The sequence below is a fragment of the Crocodylus siamensis genome, chromosome 8 (assembly GCF_052110815.1).
Source record: "Crocodylus siamensis isolate JL-2025a chromosome 8, ASM5211081v1, whole genome shotgun sequence".
Classification (NCBI taxonomy): domain Eukaryota; kingdom Metazoa; phylum Chordata; order Crocodylia; family Crocodylidae; genus Crocodylus; species Crocodylus siamensis.
In genome coordinates this window covers 53121536-53147165 of record NC_143402.1, presented here as the reverse complement: position 1 = coordinate 53147165, position 25630 = coordinate 53121536, and the positions used below count along the sequence as shown (strand labels likewise).

At 58.2% G+C, this 25630-nt stretch overlaps 2 protein-coding genes across 5 annotated transcripts; both read left to right on the top strand.

The window, feature by feature from the left end:
- The first annotated feature begins 277 nt into the window (after positions 1-277).
- On the top strand, positions 278-6230 carry LOC149858557 (transforming protein RhoA-like). Its single transcript, XM_090059551.1, has 5 exons — positions 278-434; positions 2987-3144; positions 3625-3745; positions 4254-4384; positions 5398-6230. Exons 2-5 carry the CDS (start codon positions 2989-2991, stop codon positions 5569-5571), a joined length of 582 nt encoding a protein of 193 aa, XP_089915677.1. The 5' UTR covers positions 278-434; positions 2987-2988; the 3' UTR covers positions 5572-6230.
- A 540-nt stretch (positions 6231-6770) lies between these two features.
- CDK16 (cyclin dependent kinase 16) lies at positions 6771-25376 on the top strand. Of its 4 annotated transcripts, XM_090059548.1 has the most exons (17): positions 6771-11279; positions 14228-14367; positions 16405-16530; positions 16930-17063; positions 17324-17449; positions 17800-17856; positions 18203-18317; positions 18816-18910; positions 19302-19364; positions 19608-19731; positions 20243-20363; positions 21433-21530; positions 21719-21824; positions 22004-22046; positions 22472-22562; positions 22934-23011; positions 23987-25376. In XM_090059548.1, the coding sequence occupies exons 2-17, from the start codon at positions 14250-14252 to the stop codon at positions 24022-24024; spliced, it is 1533 nt and encodes a 510-aa protein (XP_089915674.1). In that variant the 5' UTR covers positions 6771-11279; positions 14228-14249; the 3' UTR covers positions 24025-25376. The 4 variants fall into 4 exon arrangements, 3 of the variants coding, with proteins under 3 accessions (XP_089915674.1, XP_089915675.1, XP_089915676.1); XR_016443775.1 differs by lacking the exons at positions 6771-11279; positions 22004-22046 and adding an exon at positions 11307-13976; XM_090059549.1 differs by lacking the exons at positions 6771-11279; positions 16405-16530.
- Positions 25377-25630: the final 254 nt, after the last annotated feature.

The window sequence follows — 25630 nt, the reverse complement described above, 5'->3', positions numbered from 1 at the left end:
TTTGGGGCAACGCTCATTGCTCAAACCTACAGTAGAAAACTCCAGTGGGCAGCCTGCTGCCTGTCAGGGAGTGGGTGTCGCGCCTAGCCCTTCCTGTACACCACTTTGAGTGGACCGCCGACCCTGTCAATCAAGGAGCGTGGGCAGGGCATCACTTGTCCCGATACCCCACTCTCCGACAGCGATTGGACAAAGAAGGCAGAACCCTGCGTGGTTATTGGCGGTTCGTCGCGGAGGTGGGCGAGCTCAACTGCTGGTCCGGGCCCCGCCCTCCGACGGGGATTGGCTGAGGCTCCTGTATATAGCCTTCTCCATTAGCTGTTTTTCCTCGTCTGTCAAGGCGGGTGGGCTGGGCTTGCTTGAGGAGGCGGCTGGAGGGTCCGGGCAGTGTGTGAGCCGGGCGGAGCCGGCAACGGAGGTGGCCAAGGGACTCGGTGAGCTGTGGAACTGAGGCCGGGAAGGGAACTGCTCGGAGCTAGTGGCGGCTCTCCGCTGCGATGACGGGCAGCTCCCTGGCACTGGGAGTTATTAGGGCGGGTGCGCTCTGCGCAAGCGCCACGGAGGGTCGTGGGGCTCCTGTCCGGAGGAGAGGCCGGCTAGGGAGCTGGCGTGGGTCACGTGGCCCCCGGGGCGCGCGGCGGGCGAGGGAGCGGTCGCGGATTGGCTGGCGCGGGCTGCGAGGGGGTGGGGGCGTTGCTTGGGTGTGGTCTTGGTGGCCTTGCGCGCATGCTCGAAGACAGGGGAAAGGTGGGGGTTAAGTCAACTCCCTTCCGGGCTGGGCTGGCGGGGGTAGGGGGGCGGGTCTATGTGGCAGTGCGGTGGGGGTAGCGACATAAAACCATTAAGGCGGGGATTTGGCTGTGGGGAGTAGGAGGTCTGGGGGAGCAGGCTCAGTTCCACCTGGGGGGGGGGGGCGGGAGTGGCACTCTAGGGTGGCTTGGTGCTGCCCTGAGAAGCTGATCTAGGTTGGGAGAGAAGCCATTTGGTTCTGTCCTGGCTGGGACTGGGCTGGGTTGGAGGCTTGGTTCTGCCCTGAGGGGAGGAGATACTGGAGGCTAGGGGGCTGCCCTGGGGGAACTGGAACAAGTTACGGGGTGAGGGAGACCAGGCATTTGCTTATTTCCAGGGGGGAAGCTTAGTTCTGTCTTTTGAGGGTGGGCATAATTGTTGGAGGAATGAGTGGACTTGGTGCTGCCCAGGTGACTGCAAGCTGGGCTGTGTTGTGGGGGTGAGGTACTTGGTTCTATTTGAGTGGAGGGGTCTTCTTGGTTCTGCCTAGGATGCGTTGGGCAAGGCATGGAGGGACTTGGCACTGCTGTAGTGCAGTCAGAATCTAAGGGGGGGGTGGAGAATGGGACCTTAGTTCTGCCTTGGGGCCAAGCTGAATCATGGAGGGGTCATAAACTGGAGGGTTTTGGCTCTCCCATTGGGCTGTGAGAGGGGAAATCTGGGGGCTGGAGCTTGATTTCAGTTGTCACAGTGGTAGGGGACTGATCCTGACTCGGGGAGAGTCAGGGTAGGAGTAAGGGCAGTTCCTGGTTGGGAGGGTGGGGTATGGTCCTGTGCAGCTTAGCCTAAGCTCAAACTGGGTGGTGTCAGGCCTGGGAAAAGTCAGGTGGGGGGGGTGTAGAGGAGAAGCTGCACCCCCACCCCCCGGGGCCTGCACATCTGTTGCTGAAGGAAGCACTGAGTTGAAGCCTCTTTGGAAGGTTTGTCTGGCTCACTTGTGGGGCAGAAGAGTGCTTTCTGGTTAGTTGGCATGGAGGATGTGGCATTTGGTGGCAGTGTGGTTCTGGCAGGGGCTGGCAACTCTGTGCTGGGGACAACTCCTAGTTTGAGACAGCTGGTGTGGGGGCCAGGGCAAGAGCGCTTGCCCCAGGATAAAGCTGCTCCAGGCCAAGCTGGCAGGGGAGGCAGGTGGCATGGCTGACCTGGAGAGGTGGGGAAACAGGCCACTGCTGTGCTCCTCCCTGTCCTGGTTTCCCTCCATGGCTCCCTCCAGAGCTGGGGGAGAAGCCAGGTGTCCAGATTCCCAGCCCCTGCTGTGCTAGTGCCCTAGACCACCATTTCTCAACCTGTGGGTTGTGATCCACTGTTGTGACCCAAAAGTATATTAAAGGGTTGTGAACAAACTTAAAAAATGGATCAATAAGGTTTAAAAATGAATTCTTCTTTAAAGGGGAGACATGGGGAACCATGTCTTTTCCCTTATAGGTTGGCAGAATTCCAATCTGTGAGGCCTCTGCCCCATGTACTGGGAAGTTGGGCACAGCAGGTTGGGACCGAGAAGCACTGGGTTGGGGCTGGCCATTGATGTTTACAAGGGGGTCCTGATGTAAAAAAAGCTGAGAACCCAAGTGTCTGAGCTCCCAGCTTCTGCTGCTCTTAATTCCTGCCCCCCACTGGACAGAGCCCATGGTGTTCAGGCTCTCAAATCCCTCTGCCCTAACCCACCAGCCCCTAAAACTGGGAGAGAACCCAAGGGTCTTGAATCTCAGCCCCACTCCTGAGCCTGGAGCTTGATGGCTGGAGGGAGGAGGGTGGATGCTATCAACCAGCTCTCCCTCATTGGTGCCCTCCCAACCACTAGCTGGAGGCTTGGTCTGTGAGCCACGGACTGCTGGTTCAGATCCTGGTTCGAATCCTGATCTGGGTGGTAAATAGAGGCATGGGGCAGGGCCCAGGGAAGGTTTAGTCTCCCTAGAGCTATTCAGAAGCCATGGTAGTATGGCCTTCCCCTTTCTGGCAGTGGCTGGTACATTAAACCTGTCCCCAAGACAGGACTGGGGATGAGATTCTGGGAGCTCCCCCTCCCCCTCTGCTGGCTGTGGGTGTGACAGACCCAGGGTAGTGACTTCCTCTGGCTCTTGGCCAGGGTAGTTAGTCAGCCAGTGCCTTGCCCCTCCCCTCCCTTCTCCTTGTGCTCCTGGGCACTGCTTGGCCAGGCAGGGGCCCTGACAGGCACATACCACTCCCTCCTTCCCAGACATGGCTGCTATACGGAAGAAGCTGGTGATTGTGGGGGATGGGGCCTGTGGCAAGACCTGCCTCCTTATAGTCTTCAGCAAGGACCAGTTTCCTGAGGTCTATGTCCCCACTGTTTTTGAGAACTATGTCGCTGACATCGAGGTCGATGGCAAGCAGGTATGTTTTGGTGGAGGACAGGAGGGGATGGTGGCAAATGGGTGCAAGTGGGGCGGGGAGGGAGGGCAGAGGGTGGCAAGTGGGTCATAGCAGGGAGAAAGCGAAGGCCTTTGGCTTTCTCTAGCCACTGGAGGGCAGAGATGCTCTGACATGTCCAACTAATTGAAGCATGTTGTAGTAGTGTCCTGTTTCGGGGCTGGGACCCTATTGGCTGAGTGTTTTTGTGGGGTGGGAGCTCTCCTACTATGAAGGTGACTGGGAGTTAGAGGTACAGTGGATTCATTGATATGTTCCTAGCATGGGAGACTTGGGAGGCATATGGGCTTGGGAGAATCCAACAGGTATCAAGTTGTGCTGTTCATGCTGAAGCCTAATGATGGCGGAGTGGCTGCACTGTTTGACTGCATGGCAATCTGGGGTGGGCAGGCAGCTGTTGGTCCCAGGGGTGGCTGTGCATTGAGCTCACACCCTCACTTGCAGGTGGAGCTGGCACTGTGGGACACAGCTGGGCAGGAGGACTATGACCGCCTGAGACCACTGTCTTACCCAGACACAGATGTCATTCTCATGTGCTTTTCTATTGACAGCCCTGACAGCCTGGGTAAGTCCTACCCTGGCCTGGGCCTGGTGCCCCCACAGCCCATACCTACTCCAGGGTTCTAGTCAGGATGGACAGTCAGAATGCCAACCTCCCCTCAGAGATGGGACAGGACCCAGGAGTCTGGGCTCTACCCCATGGACCCCAGTCCCATTCCAGACCTGGAGGAGAACCCAAGTGTCCTGGCTTCAGCCCACCAGACCCTAGGCCTTGCCAGAGCTGGGGAGTGACCCCAGGTGTCCTAGTTTGGCCCTCCTAACTGCTGCAAGCTGGGCGAGAATCCCTAAGTTCTGGCTCCCAAACTTGGGGGAGAACCCAGGTGTCCTGGCATCCACATCAAACCCACTCCCCTCCCAAGCCTAGGGGAGAACCCAGGCATCTAGGTGCCTAACTCCTCTTACCTGGATTTCAGCCTTGCTCAGAAGTCTGGACTGTCCCCAGACTCTCCCCCTCCCCCACCACTAGAACCCAACTGTCCTGATACTCTTTTTCTCTCTTCTTCCCCCTGCAGAGAACATCCCTGAGAAGTGGACCCCTGAGGTGAAGCACTTCTGCCCCAATGTGCCCATCATCCTGGTGGGCAACAAGAAGGACCTGCGCAATGATGACCACACACGCCGTGAACTCGCCAAAATGAAGCAGGTGAACTCGTGCATCTGGGCTAGGCCACCCCGTCCCCACCCAGCAGGGGGCATGGGAACAGTGGGCAGCCCTGGGCGTTTGGGTTCCATGTGGCACAGGGCAGGGAACCTAGACATCCAGGGCAGCCTCTTCCACTTCACTGTCCCTGCCCAGCATGGGGTAAAAAATCAGGGTTGCACACTGCCACCTCACTTTTCCCCTTTCTGGATTGTGTCCAGATTTCCTCTGCCCTAACCCACCAGCCACCAGAGCAGGAATGCAACCCAGGTATTCAGGTTCCCACTTCCTGCTTTCTAACCCCACCTGTTCAAACCCCAAGAACAGGACTAGAACCCAGGGGTCTTGGCTCACTGCTCTAGTCCTCTCTTTTTAGACTCGCCACCTATCCAAAGAATAGAGCCCAGATTGTCCAGGCTCCTAACCCCTGCTCTCCTTCTTTGCCACCTCCTAGAACCCAAGTATCCAAGCCTCTAGCTCCTTTCTCTCTGCTTTTTAATATGTGCCCCGCCCCCCGCGGCCAAATGGGAATAGAACCAGGCCTCCTTGTTCTCAGTCCCTGCTTCCTCCAGACTGGAAATAGAAGCCAGGTGTGTGGGCTCCCAGCTCCTACTCTTCTTTTCCTCTTCCAGAGCTGGGAGAGAACCCATGTTGGGACTTCCTGCTCCATGCTTTTATGGGGGTTTTTTGTTTGTGGTGGATTTTTTTTTTCCCCTCCTCCTTTGCTGGGGGGATGGGGGGGAATAGAACCCAGGCTCCCAGTTCCCACTTTAACTGCCTGGAATAGGAAACCCAGAGACCTTAGTTCTATTCCTGCTTTTTAACAATAACTTGTCCATCTACCTGCCCTACCCCAAACAGAAATAGAGCCCAAGTGTCTGGGCTCCCAGCTCCCACTGCCTGCTTTAACCCAACCCTCAAACCCCAAGAATGGGAATAGTACCCAGGTGTCTGAAGTCCCTCTCCACATGGGTGGAGAACATGGGTATCCTGATGTGCCCTTCCCTGCCCTGCAGGAGCCAGTGAAGCCGGAGGAGGGCCGGGACATGGCAAACCGCATTGGAGCCTTCGGCTACCTGGAGTGTTCAGCCAAGACCAAGGACGGTGTGCGGGAGGTCTTCGAGATGGCCACACGTGCTGCCCTGCAAGCCAAGCGAGGCCGCAAGAAGGCCTCCTGTGGGCTCCTGTAGCCCTGCCCTCCAGGCCTCAGTGTGGGCCTGGGCCCTGCTGGCCCTGGCCCCACTTCCAGCCCCACCTGCTGGGGCTCGGGGCAGGGCATGGCCCTCCCTCTCTCCTACCATGGTTCGGGGCCTCTTGGCCCTGCCCCCTTCTCCCCTACCATGCCTCAGAGTGGGGTGTAGCCTTAGCCCCACAAACTGTGGCTCAGGGTGGGGTGTGGCCACACCCCTGCTTGCCATGCCTTGGGCTGAGGATACATTGGCCCCACCTACCATGGCTCTGGGCTGAGTGAAGCCCTGCTGGCCCCATCCCTTTCCCATTCATTTTGCCTCTGGGTGGGACCTGGCCTTGGCCCTACCCACCATGGCCGGGTGCAGGCCCCACCCCTGCTGGCACCAGGCCTTAACCCCTCCCCCCCAATGCCATGCCCTGCCCCTGCTGTACAGACCCCCCTGCCCCCCTATTTATCTCTTGCCAAGTGGGGGTGGGGGGCTACCCTGCCCCTACCCAGAGAGCTCTATATTTTTAAGCCAGGGCCCCCCCTTTTTTTGGCCCTGGGAAGGGCACTTGCTGGCCCCTTCTCCCATGGCAGGGCCAGACCCCCTCCATGCCCCCCCCATGTACTTGAACGACACGCGCGTATGTAATAAATTTGTAGCCATGTTTAGTAGTGGGGGCTCCTGTCTCTTCCTGGCCCCCTGTGATTTGGTGCCTCAGACTATCAGTTAAACATGTGCCTGCCCCTCGGCAAACCCCGTGTGCCCTCAAGGCTTAGTGCTGTACCTCTGACTTGTGATTTAATGTTCCTGGCTGTCAGTAATGCAGGCACCTACCCCCCCCCCCTACTCTGGGTACCCCCCCATTATCCCTGTGCCCTAGTGTTATATTTGACCTGTGACTTGTGCCTCTGGTTGCCTCCATTAGCTATGCCCTCCTCCCCCTTTTGGGCTGAGACTCTATCCTGCAACTGGTGGCTGTGGCTGTCAGTTAAGTAAATCCCCTTGGGTGCCCCCAGTCCTAGTGCTGGGTCCCTGTTATGTGATTAGGGTATATCTAAACTACCAGTCAAACAAGAACTACCCCCCTGCACGTGACACTTGCTTTGGGTCTGTGCCTTGTGATTTGGTGCTTCTGGCTGTCTATATACCTTCTTCTCTTTTTTTTTTTTCCCCCCCCCCCCCCCCATGTCCCCCTTCTGTGGGGAAATTAGAAAGGGGGTTGGAGGCAGGAAGGAGCCAGTTATTTCTGCCATTGAGTGGATGCTACCATGACTTCATTGCTGCAGTGCAGCTAGCTTTGGGGTGGAGCATCTAGGGAACAGCCACATAACAAGCCCTCACAGGGTCATTTTGTACACCAAGATACAGCCAGCCGGACTCACGGTGCACAGATGCTGCAGCCAGCTCTGGGGTGTAGCATCCAGGAAATTGCTGTATCTAGGAGGGTTCATTGGCTATTGAACTGCAGCCAGCTCTGGGGTGTGATGTGGCCAGTCCCATGCTGCTACAAACACCATCCTAGCAAGGCTCATTGGGCACCAAGATGGGGCCAGTTCTGGGATGCAGCAATGGGGAAACAGTTGCATGTAGTGCTGCCCTGCTAGGGCTCATTCCTGCTCTGCAGTGTGCTCTACTCTGGGGCTAGTTAGCTAGGGAATGGCTACATATAGCACCACGGGTTGAGGGCTGGCTGATGAGTGAGCTGGGCAGGGGCAGCCAGGGAACAGCCACATGCAACAACGTAGGGCAGGCTTCCTCAGGCCTTGAGAAGCAGGCAGGTCTGAGGTGGAGCACTGAGGCATGGCCATACCCAGTTACCTGCTGGGTACTGTACAGACCTCCCCAGATGTACAGTGCCCCATGATCCAGACCCACCAGGCTGGGACTGGGGTGTGCTGGGTGCTATATGGATCCCTCAATCTAGGGGCTGAGTGGGCTAGTAGGGGATATACCCTCAGCCAGCGTTGAAGGAGTTTTTGTAGCTGTCTCTTTGGCTCTCCCTTGAATCCAGGTGGACTCATTGCCTAGCTGGCAGTTCACACATGGCCTAGTGATGAGGATTTCCAGTTTTCACCCAGGTCACCTGGTGTGGGAAGAGCTCAGTTCTTCTGGGCCCAGGGAGTTGGGGGGAGAACCCCCCCCTTCTACCAGCATTCCTATACTCCCTACAGCTAGAGAGAACCAAGGCTTTGGGGCTCCCAGCCCCTCCCATTCCAGCAGTTTGCAACATGAATCCCTGTGTTTATATTGAGCTATTCCCACTCCAGAGCTGGCTGCATCTCAGGTCAAAGGGGGCAGCAGATGGGTGCCAGTGGGACTGAGCCTGATGCCCACTTGGAGCCAGGGGCCAGCAGGGACTGCTACTGTGGGGATGGAGGAGGTAGGGGGAGGCAGCCCTGGCAGGGACCCCAGGAATCTGGCATTAACCCACACATGCATGTAGAACCCAGGCATCCAAGACATGCATAGAACTGCAGGATGTTTATACATGGGGTGGGAGGGTGGAGGCTTTAATTAGAGCAGCTTTGAGAGCTACTTTAATTAAAGCACCTGAAGCATCACATGTATCAGTATCCTGGGGCTGAAAAATGGCAGTGGGGTGCTTTAGTTAAAACTGATTGAATGAGCTTCACTTAAAGTGTCCCTGCTGCTGTTTTTCAGCACAGGGATGCTGATGCACAAGACTCAGGAGTTGACTAACAGTCTACTCTGACGTGCTGTAATTACAGCATGTTGAAGTAGCCTCACTACACAATCTATAAGCTTATGTCACCCTTCCCCTGCCAGCATCGAGGACATATACATGGTGGAATCCAGGTGCCCAGAACACACACAACCCAGATGTCCCAGACATGCGTACACACACAACCCAGGCATTCAGAACACATTCATACACAGAACCCAGACCTCTGGCATACATGCATGCACATGGAACCCAGGAGTCTGGGATGCACATGCAGACCCCTGCCATTTGGGACCCTCACAGGTACCCACATAAACACAGAGAACCCAGGTGTCTGGGTCTCTTGCATGTACACAGATGGAACCCAGGCATCTGGGCCATGTAGACACCCCCCACTCCTCTCCCTCCCCACCTCACGACCAACCAGGCTGTAGCCCTTCTACCCCAGAGCTGGCTGCATCTTGGCCCAGTGTGCCTTTGGCAGGAGCTGGAGGGAGAGAAAAGGGAATATTTGTGCTGGTGACTTGCCCCCTCAGAACTGGGGCTTTTTGGGCCCAACCGTTTCCCCCACTCTCCCCTGCTGGCTCCCACTTCCATGTTCCCTTTTCACATCCTCCATCTCTTTCCCTGCCCTGCTCTTCCAGCAGAGGGTGCTCTGGATCCACGGTTGACCCCAGACCTCTTCCCCTGGGCTGGTCAGGGGGTACAAGGTGCTGTCTAGACCCAAGGCCCCTTCCCCTGGGCCCATTTACCCACAACAGACTGCCCTGGGGGGCACTTTTCCCCATCTGCCCCAGGGAGGGCAGGGGAAGAAGCAGGCACTGCCTGGGTTGTGCCAGTTTCCTGCAAACAACTAAGCTCCAGGTCCAGCCAGTGGCAAATGGCTCAGGGGCCGCCCCGGGGCAGGGCCAGGGAGAACAGAGGGCTCCAGGGGATCCATAGCCATAGAGCAGGCATGGAGGAGGCTGGCTGTAGGTAAGTGCTAGGGGAGGCAGGGGCAGGGTGCCTGGATTCTTCTCACAGGGGCAGATGTAGCCGTGCCAGGCACTGTGGGGATCCAGGCAGGGATTGGGGCCACTCCAGGTACTGTACAGACCCTCCCAAAGCCAAGTTCAGAGGGTGTCAGGTGCCATCTAGAGATTCTAGACCCTCCAGCCTGGGATTGGGAAGTGCTAGGTACTGTAGAGACCCCCCCACCCCAGGCCAAGACTGAGAGGTGCCAGGTGCTGTACAGACCTCCCAGGCTAAGCAATGGGTGGGTGGATAGGGGTAAGGCTGGAGATACAGATAAGAGCTACTATGGGGGGGGGGGTCTCCCCCCCCCCGGTTGGAGTAGTGGTGGGGCTCAGGCTCCCCGGTCCTAACTGAACCAAACCATTACTCAGCCCTTGGGGGGGGGGGGCAGGGAGCTATTCCCTTCCTCTCTCCCTTTTCCCATTCTCACTCTACCTCGCAGTGGTTGGGGAGCTCAAACGTACTTTCTCCTTCTTCCCTTTCCTCCCAGGTCGTGTTCCCTCTAGTTCTAAGTTAAGTCGCATACTAATTACGCTTTTCTACCCCCGTTTTGGGATGTGGTTGCGCCCAAGAATGGCAGGGCCCTGCCTGTGAATCAAACCATTCCCGATCTCCGGGGGGGGGGGGGGCGGTTCCACCCCCTCCCCATCCCTGCTGGTTACTTAACGGCATTTATTATTTAACCTTCTCAAAACATGACGTCAGGTTTTATTTTTGGTTGTCTGGTTAGAAATACGGCTGTCCAGCTTCATCCCCCCGCCCAAAGGGCTTGCTCTGTGGTAGCGCCTAACGGCTCTTGGCCCCCTCAGTGGTCCAAACTATTTAACTCTCCTCCTTAGCATGAAGAAAGAACCCAACTCCCCGCCCCCCCCCGCATTTGTAAGACTTTATTAACAACGTAAAAAAATCCTCAGACTCTAATTACTACGTGGGGTTAATTGACTGACGTGTTGCAGTCGAAATTCCTTCTGGAGTTATGGCCTATTAGAATGACATGGAGACTCACCCCTATTTGTAATGATGTAGCCCACTCCCCTGTTTGCTTGGAAAGAGCGTAGTAGGGCGAGTTTACTCTACATTGGGAGAGAGAGTGAATGGAGCCGCCGGGGTTATGGTTTCGCCCCGTTTCCCGCACTATATGGGGCGTGTCGTAGCCCGCAGACAGAGGTTTATGACGAGAAGTCATGGCTCGGCCCCTCTGCAGAGGGCTCCCGCAGCCAAATGCTCACTTCATCCCCCCCTCCCCTCCCCTGCGGGTGACGATGGTACCTTCCCCGCAGGGCGGGAGGGGCGGGCCGTTGGAGCGGTTCCATTGAGGCGACTGTTTGGAACATACTATTATCAGAATCGGCTCGGAGCTGGGGGCCCAAGTTTAAGGCGCCGAGACATGAGGAGGCCTTTATTTCCAAGATCATGACGAAATAACCCCGTCATTAATGACAGGCCTCTCTCTGCGGCTCCTGTGAATCAAGGAAATGAAAGCTATCTCCCCCCCCAGTGAGCACAGCAATGGACGCGCTCGGGCTCTTCCATCTTGGACCGCACCAAGTCCCCAAAAGGGGCGCATTATTCCTGCCTTTTTTTTTTAGAGGCGAAGTAACCATATCAACGGTACCTTCTTTAGTCCATGAAGAGAATGGTTTTCTACCCCTTGTAAACACGGCGGAAAGGGGTAGAGAGATGCTTGGGAGGGGTTCCAGGTAGGGGAGCCTGGCAGTGTCCCCCCGCTTGGGGGCCGGAATGGTACGTTCCGGCAGGAACAGGGTGAAAGGGCCCGGCTGGGGGTGTCGTGGGGCAGTCGTAGGGTGGGTGGTGGTAAGGGTTTTCGAGGAGTTGATAGTCGGTCGCTCGCCCGCCGCAGGGAGGAGTCGCGCGGACCCTGCCGCTCCCCGGGGTGCCCATGGGCGGCTGAGCGGAGTCGAACTCGGGACGGCCAAGCCGGAGGCCATGGCCGAGGATTATTGGGACCAGCCGCGTTGAACCCCCCCTCCCCCCCCAGCCCCCTGCAACCGCCGCCGCCGGGGTAAGCGGAGGGGCGAGGGGTCCTGCCCGCCTGTCTTCTGCTCCCATATCCCATATTCTGGGTGTGGTCTGGTTCCACTGTGACCTTTAATCCCTCCTCCTATGCTGTGAACATTGATCCTTGGGGGGGCCTCTGACCCTGGGTGGCCCTGCTCCTCTTGGACTGATGGTGACCTCTGGTCTTTAGGGCCTACCCCTTGTTGAGCCTTGGTTGGTGGGGGTGGGGAATCTGTTGGGATGTTTGATTCCTGGAGATTTCTCTCTGCCCCGGGTGCGGAAATGCCTCTTGACTTCTGATCTCTGGGGACTCCAGTATGATCTTGCAGAGAAGGGACCCCCCCGCTGCCCCAACTGGGATCTCCCTTAGTGCCTGGGATTGGGTGGTTGGGATCCACTCCTCATCCTGTTGATCCCTGTAGCTGAAGTAGATCCTCAAGGCATTTCCTCCCTTCCCTGCTGGGATCCAGTGGCTCTCCTTTCCAGGACAGAGATCTGCTCTGACATATGCTTTCCCCCTCCAGCCTGCCTGGGCTCTGCCCTTTCCTGGATTCCTCTCTTGTATGGAGCCATGCTGGCCTACGGGATCCTGAATTGATGGGACTTAATGTGGCCCAGCCCTGGATGCATCCCCTTTCTCCTTCCCCATTGGTCCGGCCCTGGGCTGGCACCTGCCCTTGGGAATCCAATTCAGAGAGGATGGAACCATTCACTGTGTCCCCCCCCCCCCCATATCCCCTGCAGTGGTGACTGGCTGGATCTTTCTATGTCACTAGATTTCTTCCACACACACATACCTCTTCTGAGATCCAGGGTTGCCTGGGGGAGTTAACCAGGAGTTTATGGGGGAGCTTTCTGTTCTCCCAGGAAGGGGGGTGGGGATGGATCTCTGCTGTTTGGACCCCTCTCCCTCCCCATCTCTGAAAAGACCAGGTCTCATCTACAGGCCCAGCAAGCTAATGTGGGGAGGAATCTTGGTGTTGGGGGAGGGCAGTCTTGCATGGCAGATCTGTGTGGGGAAGTTGTATGGAGTTTGGGTGGTAGATAGCACTTGGCTGTAGGGGCTTCTGGGGGGCCTGCCTTCTCTGGCACTGGGTGTGGGGAAGAGTCCATGCCTCTGGACCTGGAGGGTAGCAGCCTGGCTACAGGGAGTGGGTAAGTTACTCCCATTCTTGCTCTCTTCCTTCTTGCCCCCTCCCTGTCTCAAACCCCAGGTATGGGATTGCTTCATGAGGAAGGTAATGGATAGGACTGCAGGGGGGATGGGAGGGAGTTCCCCATCACTGGGGCAGCACCCAGGGACTTTATAGCCTCCAACTAGACTAGCTGTATTAGCTGGGGGGAGGCTTTTGGAGACCCCACCCCCATTCTGGGGGGGCTATGTGGGATCCCCAGATCCCTCCTCCCAGCTATGAGATGTGGGTTGTCCCCTCAACCCTAACCCTCCCACCATGTGTTCCCTGAGGTATGTTGGGGAGGCTGCAGGTTAGGCATGAGGGGAACAACAGAGCTGTAGTAGGCAGCTACAGGCCAGGAATGACCCAGCACAAGGATGTGCCTGAACATCAGGCCTCTGGGACAGCATCCCCTGGAGGCTGAAGACCCTGCCTCTCCCTGGGCTCTAATCCTGAGCTTTGGCCTTTTATTCTCTCAGAGCAGCTGGACCTTTCCCAGCTACTCGCATTGGGCAGCCACGCTGGGGAGGCAGAGAGGGAGTAGAGAGCTGCTGCTCTGTCATCTCTCCCACCTGCATGCTTTACCCTAGCAGTCTCTGTTCTGCCCCACTTCCTCCCCACCGGACTAACCAAGTGAATGCGCTCCCAGCTCCCTCTGCTCTAACCCCCAGCCTCCACTCCCCATCCAGAGAACCCAGGTGTCCAGCCCCCATCCCCAACTTGCTGCTTGGATCCATCACCTCCTGCTTCCCCCACAAGAGAACCTGGGTTCCCAACACCCTTGCCTCCAGGCTGGTACCCTGCTGTCCCCTATCCCACACTGCAGTGTCCCCATGGGAGAGTAGGGCAGGAGCTGTCCTGGATGTTGACTGGTCCCTACTGATGTCTCTTGCCTTCCTGCTCCAGGGGGAGGCATAATAGGGCTGTGGGAAGAGGTCTCTGAAGGGGGCAGAGCAGATCAGTGTGGGATGCTGGAGGACCTGTAGGCATGGCCCAGACTTGCAGGCTTCTCCCACTGATTCCTACAACCCCACATTTCTGCCCACTAGTTCCTCTCCCTGCCTGCTCTCCCCCACAACCCTATGACCTCTCCCCTAATCTCCTGGAGACTCTCCTAGGTACAGCTTTTCCCACAAGCCCTTGTCCCTGCTCCCACCTCCATTGCTCCCCCTCCCACCAGCTGAGGCTCCATCCACTTGCCTGAACCCAGGGCCTTCCTTCAAGCCCTGCCTACATTTTTGGAGGTGGGGCATGTAGGGGGGGTGTCATGGGCTTATAGGAGATCAGACTGGGCTCTCACCCCGCTCTCCTGTCCCAGAGCTGGAGAGAAGCCAGGCATCTGGCCTCCAAGCCCCCTGCTTCAGTCCCTTCTTGCCCAGAAAATCCAGGCACCCAGCCCCACCCCCTTTGCCTGCTGTCACCTGCCAGGCTCCACTCCACTTGCTCCCAGAGCTGAACCAGGTGCTCTTCTACATGCAACTGTTGTCCACCTGCCCCACCCCAGAGCTGGCTGCACCTTTCCCTAAGTGAGTTCTCCCCTTGCAGTATTATACTCTGCCCTTTCCCACTGCCATACCACAGAACTGGGCGCATTCTGCCCCTGACTGAGCCTCCCTTTTGGTGTTATATGCGACTGCTCCTCCCCACTTGTACCACCCCAGAGTTGGGTGCCTTTGGGCCCTGCCTGAGCTTCCATTTCAGTTTTATATTTGTACCACACCAGAGCTGAAAGCATCCCAGCCCAGCACAGTTTAACACTCCCCATATCTTCCTTCAGCGGCCCCTGTCCTGGCCCCACCATGGATCGCATGAAGAAGATCAAGAGGCAGCTGTCAATGACGCTGCGGGGCAGCCGGACGGCTGAGAAGAGCCCCAGCGACCAGATCAACATTGAGGAAAACAACAGCAGTGACAGTGGTGAGGGGGGTGCGGTCTGCTGCAGGACCCCAGTGTTTGGGTGGGGGGGGTGTTCCCCAGCCTGTATTCCCCAGGTTCCTGCCATCCCTGTTTTGGAGTGGTAGGGGCATGGAATCTGGGCTGAGATTATTTTAAAGGAGTTGTCTGGGGATGTTGCTGCCCTTTTGAAAGTGAGAACACTCATTTAAGGCTGTGGCTGTTTTTGTCAGGTAGTTTATGGTCGTAGTTGCCCCTTTAGGAATGTGGGTACCTCTTCAAGGTTGTGGCTGTGTGTGTAGGGCAACTTGTGGCTGTGGCCACCCTCTTAAGAGGGAATGCTCTTTTAGGGTTGTGGGTGTGCTTTTATTGGGCAATTTATGGCCATGGATGCCCCTTTTAAGAACGTGGGTGTCCTATAAACAGTTTTGGTGCATTTCTGTCAGGCAGTTTAGGCCTGTGGTTGCCCCTTTAAACATGCGAGTTCCCCTTTAAGGTGGTCTATGGTTATGACTTTCCCTTTAAAGGACCCTCATTATTATAGGCATAGGTTTGAGGTCCTGGGCCACCCCTTCAAGATAATGTGTGGCCATGACCCTCCCTTTAGGCAGGGATTGTATTAGTATGGCTGTGCCTTTAAAGGGTCCCTGGTTGCCCCTTTGAGACTGCACTAGGTGGAGCCACCCTTCTGTGAAGCCACCCATGGTCACAACTGTTCCCATATGGGCCACCCCTTAAAGGTATGCAGCCCTTAAAGGGAAGGCCCTAAAAGGTCTCTGTGCCTTTAAAGGGGACCTCAGTCACTCCTTTAAGATTTCCTGGAGCCTTGGCTGCCCTTTTAAGGGTTTATATTTATGTGGTTATGCCTCTAAAATGCTCTTGGCCACCACTTTGCCAGTCTGGGGAAGTGGCTGCCCCTTTAAGATGGTCCCCCTGTGGCGGGGAGGGGTGGTCATTGGAGGTAGAGCTAAGCAGTGATTGGCTGGGTTCTCTGGACAGCAGCCAGTGGCCAGGTGGGGCATATCATGGGGGTGGAAGGGTTTGTCATATCAGTGTGCCAAAACCAACCATTGCAGGGGGGTGGGGTGGGTAAGGAGTCCTCCATTTAGGGGGCAGGCTCGCAGTTTCGTTGGGGGAACAGGGCCTAGGGAGGTTAGAGCAAGGGGCCTAGGAGCCGGGATGCCTGGGGTCTCTCCCTGCCCCAGGAGCTGCTGCCCCCACCCACCAGGGCATATTTTATTTCTTCTGGTTTTATTTTTTTTCATTTTTTTTTTCCTTGTCTGTTTTAATTTTCTCCCCTGCCCCACCCCTTGTCCCTCCCTGTGTATGACCATGCCCCATTATCCCCTGTCCCCTCCCCATGTGACCTTGTTCCCACCTTACTGCTCTGTCTCTCCTCTGTGAACCTGCCCCACCTCTTTGCACTTGGCCCCACCCCCACTTGTCCCTCCCTGTGGCCATCCCCCTTCTCCATGTAACCCTGTCCCTCCCCACACCTGATCCTGCCCCCACATGTGGCCTTGCCTCTTCTCCCTTCCCTGTGTGTGGCCTTGCCCCCTGCCTCCTTCCACATGTGGTCCTGCCCCTCCCATGTGTGACCCTGTCCTGCCCCCATGCTTGTGACTCCATCCACTTCCCCTTTTTCACATGTGGTCCTGCCCCTTGTCCTTCCTCCACATGTGGCCTCACCCCCTGCCCCACTCCTATGCACTTGATTCTGCCCTATGCCCCTACACGTGACCCTGCCCCACATGCACCCCTTTTCCATCTCCTGCATGTGACCCCAAATCCTGCCCCTCCACATGTGACCCTGCCCTATGCACTGGACCCCACATGTGAACCTACCCCTGTACCACCCCTATGGCCCCGCCCCTACCACCTGACACCTACCCTTGCCTGTCCCTCCACATGTGTCCCTGCCTCTGGTCCTTCCCTTTGTGGCTCCACTTCTGGCCCCACTCTTATTCATTTGACCTTGCCCCACATATGTGACCTGACCCAATCCCCCCCATCCTCCATGTGAACTCCTCCCCCTCCCCCCATCTGTGGTCCCCCCACCAGGCCCTGGGGTGAAGAGCGGGCGGCCCTGGGGCTCCTCCCGCAGCCTCCATGCGCTCCTGCCGCGCCGGCCCCGTCTGGGCATCACTCGCAGCCTCAGCGCCCATGGCCCCCGCAGCGCTCCCTTAGGTGACCCTGGATGCCTGGGCTCCCCCCTGTGTGGCAGAGCAAGTGGGGCTGGGGGGCAGAGCAGGTGGGGCTGGGAGCCTGGATGCCTGGGTTCTCTGGGTGGGGAGTACGGGCTGGTGGGATTAAAGCAAGGGGAGGTTGTAAGAAACCAGGACACCTGGGAGGAGGGGCAGGGAGTGGTGTCTGGTGCTTACAGCTGGGAGCCGGAGCACTTGGGTTCTCCCTCAGCCCTGGGAGAGGAGTGGGGATTGAGGACTAAGAGGAACCTAGACACCTGGGTTCTAATAGTGCATCCTACCGTGGCCACTGGGGGGGAAGGGCTGCCAGCACAGGGTCCTGGAGCAGGGCTGAGACGGTGTGTCTGTGTGCCTGGCGCGTCCATGGTATGTGGCCCCACAGAGATGGTGCAGGAGGACCTGAAGATGGGCTCGGACGGGGAGAGCGACCAGGCCTCGGGGACGTCTTCTGATGAGGTGCAGTCGCCTGTGCGGCTCCGCCTACGGCCCAGCACTGCCCGCAAGATTTCCACTGAGGTGGGGGTGGGAACAGTGGAGGGGAGGAGAGGTTTGTGGGCAGAATGGGGCATTGGGGTGCGAGGTGAATGTTGGGGGGTAGTGGGGGGCACAGGGGAGGTTGGGGAGCAGCATGGGGGTAGAATGGGGGCACTGAGGGGCTGGAGAGGGTTGGAGATAGGAGAGGGGAAACAGGTTAGGGGTGTAGGAGGGGGTCCTGGGTACTGGGGGTGTTACTGGGGGTTTGGGAACCATCTCCAGTTCCCTTTTTCCTGCCCCAGGACATCAACAAGAGGCTGTCGCTGCCGGCTGACATCCGCCTGCCTGAGGGCTACCTGGAGAAGCTGTCACTCAACAGTCCCCTCTTTGACAAGCCACTCAGCCGGCGCCTGCGCCGCGTCTCCCTGGTAACACCCCCCCCTTGGACCCTCCCACAGGGCTGCCCTGCAGACCCCCCTCACCCCCCATGGGGCTCCTTTCTGTGGGACCCCACCAGCCCCCTAATTGGGAACCTCCTGTGGGCCACCCCTTTCAAGAACCCTCTCAGATCCCCTTCCCTCACCTCCCTTTCCCAGGAAACCCCCTCAGTGCATCAGACATCTCTTACCCCCCCACATCCCAGTAGCAGGGGATCTCTGCTACTGCCCTCCCCACCCCCCCCCAGCCTCCCCCAGAGCCCCCCATCAGCTATTGAAACAGTCCCAGGGGCCATGGCCCACCCCCTTCTCCTCACTGTCACTGTCTCTCCCTCCCTCAGTCAGAGATTGGGTTCGGGAAACTAGAGACCTACGTGAAACTGGACAAGCTGGGAGAGGTGAGAACATGGAGGGGCACTGGGTGGAGGACATGAGCTGAGAGTGACCCCAGGTTAGGGAGGCCTGAGCCTGTGCTGACCCCAGCTGGGGAAGGGGTATCACCCCAGATGGGGGCACAACGCTAGGTTGGAGGGGAGATGAGCATAACCCCATGAGGACCCCAGATTGAGGAGCATGACCCCGGATGGGGGACAGAACTCTAGATTGGGGGTGGGATATGCCTTGGGGTGACACACAGCTAGTGTGGGGGATAGGTGTGGCATTGCCTTCCCCACAACATGTGTATGTCGGGGGTGGGGGTTGAGTTCCCTGCACCTGACCCCGCCCTCCTTTTGGTTACCCCAGGGCACATATGCCACAGTGTACAAGGGCCGCAGCAAACTGACTGACAACCTGGTGGCACTGAAGGAAATTCGGCTGGAGCATGAGGAAGGGGCACCATGCACTGCCATCCGCGAGGGTATAGGGGGTCCTCTGGGGAAACGGAGGATCAGTAGAGTTCTTAAGGGCAGAAGGGGGAGGTTCCTGAGGGGTGGGGCTGTTTCCAGGGCCTTGGGCAGGTGGGGCTCAGGGGTGGAGGAAAGGTTCTAGAGGTTTATGGGCAAGTCACAGGCAGAGTGGGGGCATCTCATGTGCTGGGGAGGTGGGAGGGCCCTTGAGTGTACAAGGTAGAAAGGGTGTTTCTGGGAAGGTCCCAAGGGGGGTGCTTCCTGGGGGGTCAGGCACCTGTGGAGTTGGGGTGGGCAGCCTTTGGTATGCCCCAGGGATTTGTGGGGGGGGCGCTCTGAGAGGTGGGGGTCCCAGGTTTGGAGAGGGCTCGGGGGGGGGGGGTATGGGGGAGGGTAAAATAGGTGGCGACTGGGTTTGGGCCTTGGGGAAGTGGGCTGGTGGTGGAGGGAGCCCCTCCAGTGATGGATGGATGTTTGTTTGTTTGTTTGTTCCCTATCCCCCTGTGCAGTGTCCCTGCTGAAGGACCTGAAACATGCCAACATTGTGACACTGCATGACATCATCCACACGGACACCGCCCTGACTCTTGTGTTCGAGTACCTGGTGAGATCCCTCCCAACCCCCTGGGACCCCCAGAAACCCTTCATCTACCCCTGGGATCCCTAGCCCTATCTGTGACCTTCAGACCTCCCCAAGAAACCTCTGTGATCCCTACAGCTGCCCCAGCAATTCTCAGGCCAGTGTGCATCCATGGCTGCTGGGACCCCCCCATAAACCACAAAGACCGCCTCTATTTCTCTCCTCAGCTTCCCACCCTGGGATGCCTGACCCCAGCCTGCCAAGGATCTTTCCCTCCCCCCTCTCAATCTGCCATGGGATGCCTTAGACCCTGGGACCCACAGGTTTCCCCCCCCCTTCCCCCCCCCCCCCCTAAACCACATGACCCTAAGCTTGGCCCTGCCCCCAGCAGATGACTTCCTTCTCCCCAACCCAGGACAAGGACCTGAAGCAGTACCTGGATGACTGTGGCAACGTCATCAACATGCATAATGTCAAGGTATGAGGGGGGAAATGGGCAGCTCTGAGGGGTCCCTAAGGCTTTGTGGGGGAGGGAGTGAATGGAGCGGGGCAAGCCTTTGTGGAGGCTTGGGAGTGGGGCTCCTGAGGCATTCCCAAGTACTGGGGGGGTGGGGATGCAGCCACTCTGGAAAGCCTGAGCACAGCTGTAGGCTGGTGGGAGCAGCAAGAAGAGGGAGAAGGACACTCCCCCCAATCCTGATGTCTGCCTATCTGGGCATAGCTGTTCCTGTTCCAGCTGCTGCGGGGCCTGGCCTACTGCCACCGCTTGAAGGTGCTACACCGTGACCTCAAGCCCCAGAATCTGCTCATCAATGAGCGTGGGGAACTCAAGCTGGCTGACTTTGGTGAGAGCCCCACATCCCCTATGGCCCCCCCAAAGCCTGCTTTATCAGGGAGCACAGCAAGCTCAAGCTGGTTTGCTTCAGCAGGAGCTCCCCACAGCCCCCTAGAACTTGCTCATCAATGAGTACAGTAAGCTGAAGCTGGCTGACTTGAGTAAGAGCCCCTCTTTGGCCCCGCACCCTACCTCATGGCCCTTATAGCACCCCAGAACCCACCCAGGACCTGTGCACCAATGTGTGTGGCAAGCTCAAGCTGGCCAACTTTTGAGAGGCTTTTCCCAAGCAGTTCATCAGGGAAAGCAGTGAGCTCCAGCTGAGCAACTCTGGGGAGACCCCTCCTCCCCACCATCCTCAGCCTCCCACACCCTGCCCAAACCTGGGTGGGACTCCCCCAGCTCGCTCACTGACCCACAGGCCCCTCCAGGCCCTGCAGCCTCCCTGCCCCCAGGTTCTCACCCCAATAGGCCCCTTGCCTTGACCTGGCCCTGCTGACACATTCATCTCTGTCCATCAGGCCTGGCACGGGCCAAGTCGATACCCACCAAGACATACTCCAATGAGGTGGTAACACTGTGGTACAGGCCCCCGGATATCCTGCTGGGCTCCACTGACTACTCCACTCCCATTGATATGTGGTGAGTGCAGAGTGGGGGACAAGACCTCCTCATCTTCCCTGACCATCCCCCCCCCCCATCCTCCTGGGTTCCACCACCTATCTCACCCCCTTCCCACACTGATGATGGGTCAGAGCCCTGCGGGGCTTCCCCCCTCCAACACCACACTGACTCCCTGCAGCCACCTGACATGCTGCTGGGCTCCACTGAGTGCTCAGCCCCCATCCATGTATGAATTGCTCCCCACCCCCAACACCTGCAGACCTTCCACAATCCTCACAGCCCTGCTCTCAGATGCCTCCCTATAGACCCTCAGGGAACTCTGCTTATCCCCACAGAATCTATCCAATCCTTCCCCCCCATCATCTCCAAAGACCTCTCTAGAACCCACCCAACCCATAGCTGCTTTAAGGTTTCCCCCTCACTCCCTAGAGACCCTCAGGACCCCCTCCCATTCCCCACAGCCTCTTGGAGACCCCTTTTTACCCCTGGACTGTCCATACTCCCCCCTGTTCCTCAAGAACCACCCCCACCAAGTACTGGACTAACATGGCCGAGTGGTGACTGCCCTGGGGGAGGCAGGGATCTGCCCCCCAAGCTCCTCCTGAACACAGTTCCTGTATGGCAGGGGTGGGCAAAATGTGGCCCATCAAGCCATTCTATCTGGCCCATCAGGCCCTTAAATTTAGAAAATTAATATTTATCTGTCCCTGGCTGCCTGTCGTACGGCCCTTGATGGCTTCCCAAAATTCAGTAAGTGGCTCTATGCCTGAAATAATTGTCCACCCCTGCTGTATGGCCTCTGGGCTGGGGGCCAGAGCACAGACCACCCCTCCCCCTCAGGAACATGGGACCTGGCTTCCTTAGTAAGAGACTGGGGGCCATGGATGTGTGGTGTGTGTCCTGCAATGGGGGTGGGGGCCAGGGTATGTCCCAGATGCCTTGGTTCCCCTGGGGTGTGGGAATGCATCTCAAACACCTGTGTCCTGTGTGGGGGCATGTGGGCTAGATATCTGGCGCTCCGTGGGTGTGTCTCTGCATCCCAGATCCCTGGGTCCCCACAGTGCACCCTGACCCCAGTGTCCCACAGGGGTGTGGGCTGCATCTTCTATGAGATGTCCACAGGCCGCCCGCTCTTTCCAGGCTCCACTGTTGAGGAGCAGCTGCACTTCATCTTCCGAATGCTCGGTACTGCAGGATGGCAGGGGGTAGGGAATTGTGGGGGCTGTGGAGCACAGAGTTGGGGGGCTGAGGGAATCTGGGTTGTGGAGGTAGGGGCTGAGGGAATTGGGGGGGGGTGAAAGCACAGAAGGGAGGGGCAAGGGAAGTGTAGTGGGGGGGGGGGGTGTTTCCTCCCTCTCACCCTTTCCTCCCAGGGACCCCCACGGAGGAGACATGGCCAGGCATCCTGTCCAATGAGGAGTTCAGGGCCTACAGTTATCCCAAGTACCGCCCAGAAGCCCTGCTCAGCCACTCCCCCCGGTGAGTGAGGGCAGAGCCAGGAGGCTGGGAGGAAAGGGGTAGGGCCAGGAAGTAGCACACTGACTATGAGGTAGGACCTTATGGGGGGGTGGGGGGTGGAAGGTGACAGCAGGTGACAACAGGGGTGGTAGTCTGACCTTTCTCTCCTGCCCTTTGCGCCCCCCCACCCTGCCCCAAAGGCTGGACAATGATGGGGCTGACTTGCTGGGGAAGCTGCTGCAGGTGAGTGGGGGTTGTGTGGCTTGTCTCCCAGAGGGTAGGACTTGACCTTGGCTCCCCCCATCTCCAGCAGGCCCATTGGTCTGCCCCTGCCATCAGGGGTGTGGGGGCTTCCCCCTTTTGCCCCTTCCCTCAGTCAGTGCGTGTGCCCCAATGATCTGGCTCTGATCCTTTGACCCCAGGGGCCAGGGCTTGGACCTGGGCCTGCTGGCTCCACCACTCACATGGCTGTATCAACACCCATAGGCCCTCCTGTAAGGGCTGGAAGAAGGGGGAGTGGACTCTGGCCTTTGATTCTGTCCGGTGGGTTGTGTGTGTCCCTGACTGGCCCTGCCTCTTCAAAGGGACACCTTTCTTCTCTGCTCCATGTGGGGCCAAGTCTTCCCTTACCCCGCCCCTGATGGCTGGGGTGGGGTTATGTCTTGTAGTTTGAGGGGCGCAAGCGGATCTCAGCTGACGATGCCATGCGGCACCCCTTCTTCCAGAGCCTGGGCGAGCGTGTCACCAAGCTCCCGGACAGTGAGTGGGGGCAGGGCCTAGGACAGGGGTTGTGACTTGCCCTGGGAGTAGAGGCTAGGGCAGCAGGTGGGTGCCTATGGTGGGGTCTGGGCTAGGGGGAGGCAGGATATAGGCCTGGGGGTGAGGTTAATGGGGAGTAGAAAGGCCTAGGATAGTGCGTTGAGTTTCAGCCTGGGGGATGTAGACCTTGGGGGCAGGATGACCAGAATTCATAGCCTGGTGGCAGCAGAAACAGGGCTTAAAGGGGAAGGGGTGTGACTTGGGGTTAAGGGGTGGGGTTTCAGGCAGGGGCAGGGCTTGGCTGAAGTCAGGGTGTAACAGATGGGGGGGTGGGAGTTGTGGTTTCAACCTCTGATGTATCCTCCCTGCAGCGACATCAATATTTGCACTAAAGGAGATCCAGCTGCAGAAGGAGACAGGGCTGCGCTCGGCCTCCCTCCCTGACTCTGGTGAGGGCCTGGGGACTGTGGGGCCCCTCCTTCCCCCTCTGGGACCCCCCCGGGTCCTCAGTGATCAGCTAGGACACCCTGGACCCTGTCTTCCACCACCTAGCTGGGACACTTTACTCCAGCCACATGACCCTGTTAGGCCTCCCCTGCTCAGAAGGGGGACCCCACAGCTGTCTCTGTCCCCCTTGCCTTGCCCCCTGGCCCTGATCAGCTAGAACCCCCTGTACCTCTTCTATGCAGCTGGGACCTGGCCCCCCTGCACATGCCTTCCTAGACCCCTACCCTGCCCCTTGGACTCCACTCCTCCCTCCCCCTCCCCTTTAGCTTAGCTTCTCAGTACCTCCTAGATGTCCCCTTCCCCGCCTAGGGGGGCACCTGCAGCTCAACAAGTTTCCTGCTACCTCCTCTGTCAGGTGGGAGCTCCTTGCTGCAACCTCTCAGCAGCAGCCCTGCCAGAACCTCCCAGACACACCCTGACAAAGCTAGGACCTCTGGACAACTCCCCCCACCCCCCCGGAGACCTCCGAACCCTTCCCCTATCCACTCCCCACGTCTTGTTACCCCATGGCCCTGGGGGCATTAATTCCATCTAATGTACTGCCTGCAGTGCCCTAACTCCCTACTGCCCCTCCCTCCCTTTGGCCTGGCCTTGCCCCGCTGTAGCCCCACAGGGTCCACTCCCTGAGCATAGCCCAGCCCTGCCCTGCCCCCCCCCAGTGTCTCTTCTCCCACAGGGGGTGCTGCCCTTCATGTGGTGGATACTGAATTTTAGCTTCCGGGTCAGGTACTTGCCCTCACCCCCCATGTACCTGGTATGTCCCCACCCCTCTCATGGCTCTACCTACTCTGGCATGGCTCTGCCCTTTCCCCAGGCAGTCCTGATGGCCCTCTATAACCCCACCCCCTTCAGGGAGACACAAGGTGGGGAGCCTGAGGGTGCCCCGCTGCTTGTGTAACCCCTTGCTCTCCCCACAGTGAATGGGCAGACCCACGGGCCCAGCCTGCTGTTGTGACCCAGCCCTCTGGACACTGAGGGGGTGGAGCTGGAATAAAGCCCCTCCCCCAGCCTGGCTTCCTCACCAGCCTGAAGCCTGATCTTTCACACAGGACACTGCATGGAGATGGGGCAGGGAATGGGGTGTAGGGGCTGGTCTGGGGGTGGGGCTCTGCCCCTTACTTCCTTCTAGGTTTTATTTGTTCATGGCAATACTATAAATAGAGATTCCCCCCCACCTCTGGAAGTGGGCAGGGGCAAATCTAGGTGTCTGGGGTAAAGAGAGGGGCCAGCTGCTGCCCCCCCCCAACCTGAGGGGGGATGGGCCAGCTAACCCACTCCCAGACATGAAACCCAGTTGGATGAGGGATGGGGCTGTTGGCGGGGGGGGGCTGCTTCTACCCCCAACCCTCATGGGGGAACCTAGGTCCCAGGGGTGTCCTGCTCCTCCAGCTACCTCCTCACCCACAGCAACCCCCCCCCCCCCAATCAACAGATCCAGGGCTGCTAAGGGATCCCCTGTCTTATGTGGGGTGGGGGGAAGTTACTCAGGCTACATAGCTCAGGATCGAGCCCCTCCCCCCCCACTTCTAGGCCCTACCTCCTACTCCAGTACACCCTTTCCAAGGTGGGGGGGCAGCTGCTGCAGGGGATAGAGGCCCAGCTCCACCATATATCTATCTATCTATCTATATATATGTATGTATGTATGGACACGTGTGCGTGTGTATATATGTATATAGGTGCCTTTTTATATGCTGCATGAGCCACTAGCAGGTCCAGAAGTGTTTGCCCCATGCCAGAGCCATAAGCTCGGGTGTTCTCAAAAAGAAGCTCCCTCCTCCCACAACAGGCTGCCACCTCTGGGACACCAGAGTGGCCTGGCCAATGCAAAAACTGTGGGCCTGGCCCAGAGGTGCCCAGCTCTGGGTGCAGTGCTCCCCAGGGTGCAGCCAGCTCTGGGGTGGATCAGTAGAGTGCTGGGGGTGGGCAGGGCAGGGGCTGCCTTGTGCTAAGATGCTCCCAGCTCCTGGTGGGGTGGCAGGCAGCTCAGTCTAATGCCAATACAGGCTGTTGTGAGCTGTACCCCAAAGGGGAAGATCCTCTATTCACCCTCTGTGCTGGGGCCCTGTGTGGGTTAGAGAAGGGGGAAGACAGGAATGGAGGGGGGTACAGCTCTGCCTGGCACAGGAAGGATTAATTCTCCATTTATATACCATGCTGGAATGGTTCCAGTCTAAGGCTCAGCAGAACAACCCCCCTCCTCCCACAACACCTGGGTTCTCCTCAGCCCCCCTTCCCCATGCCAGGTGTGTCTGGGTGGGAATGTGCTGTACCCAATGTATGGACATGAATAAAAGTCTCCACGGAAGCCAAGCTGTGGTGTGGTCATTGGGGTCTGTGTTGTACCACTCCCCACTCCCCACCCCCTTCCAGCAGGTGTGACTCATTGCAGCTGTGCTCCCTCCCCACCCTTCCTGCCACACCAAGTATAGCTGCCTCTAGCTTTGCCCTGTCACACCCAAGATGGCAGCCCACCACAGGGGCCAGCCAGCACACCGCAATCCATGCCCTACTCAGAATGGTCTCTGTCAGGACCTGCTCTGTCACACACCAGGTCTGCT

Coding starts and splice junctions, on each gene's coding strand:
- CDK16 (XM_090059548.1), top strand. CDS start 14,250: ATGGATCGCATGAAGAAGATCAAGAGGCAGCTGTCAATGACGCTGCGG. Junction 14,368..16,404: donor AAACAACAGCAGTGACAGTG/GTGAGGGGGGTG, acceptor TCCCCCCACCAG/GCCCTGGGGTGAAGAGCGGG. Junction 17,857..18,202: donor AACTGGACAAGCTGGGAGAG/GTGAGAACATGG, acceptor TGGTTACCCCAG/GGCACATATGCCACAGTGTA.
- LOC149858557 (XM_090059551.1), top strand. CDS start 2,989: ATGGCTGCTATACGGAAGAAGCTGGTGATTGTGGGGGATGGGGCCTGT. Junction 3,145..3,624: donor TCGAGGTCGATGGCAAGCAG/GTATGTTTTGGT, acceptor CCTCACTTGCAG/GTGGAGCTGGCACTGTGGGA. Junction 3,746..4,253: donor TGACAGCCCTGACAGCCTGG/GTAAGTCCTACC, acceptor TTCCCCCTGCAG/AGAACATCCCTGAGAAGTGG.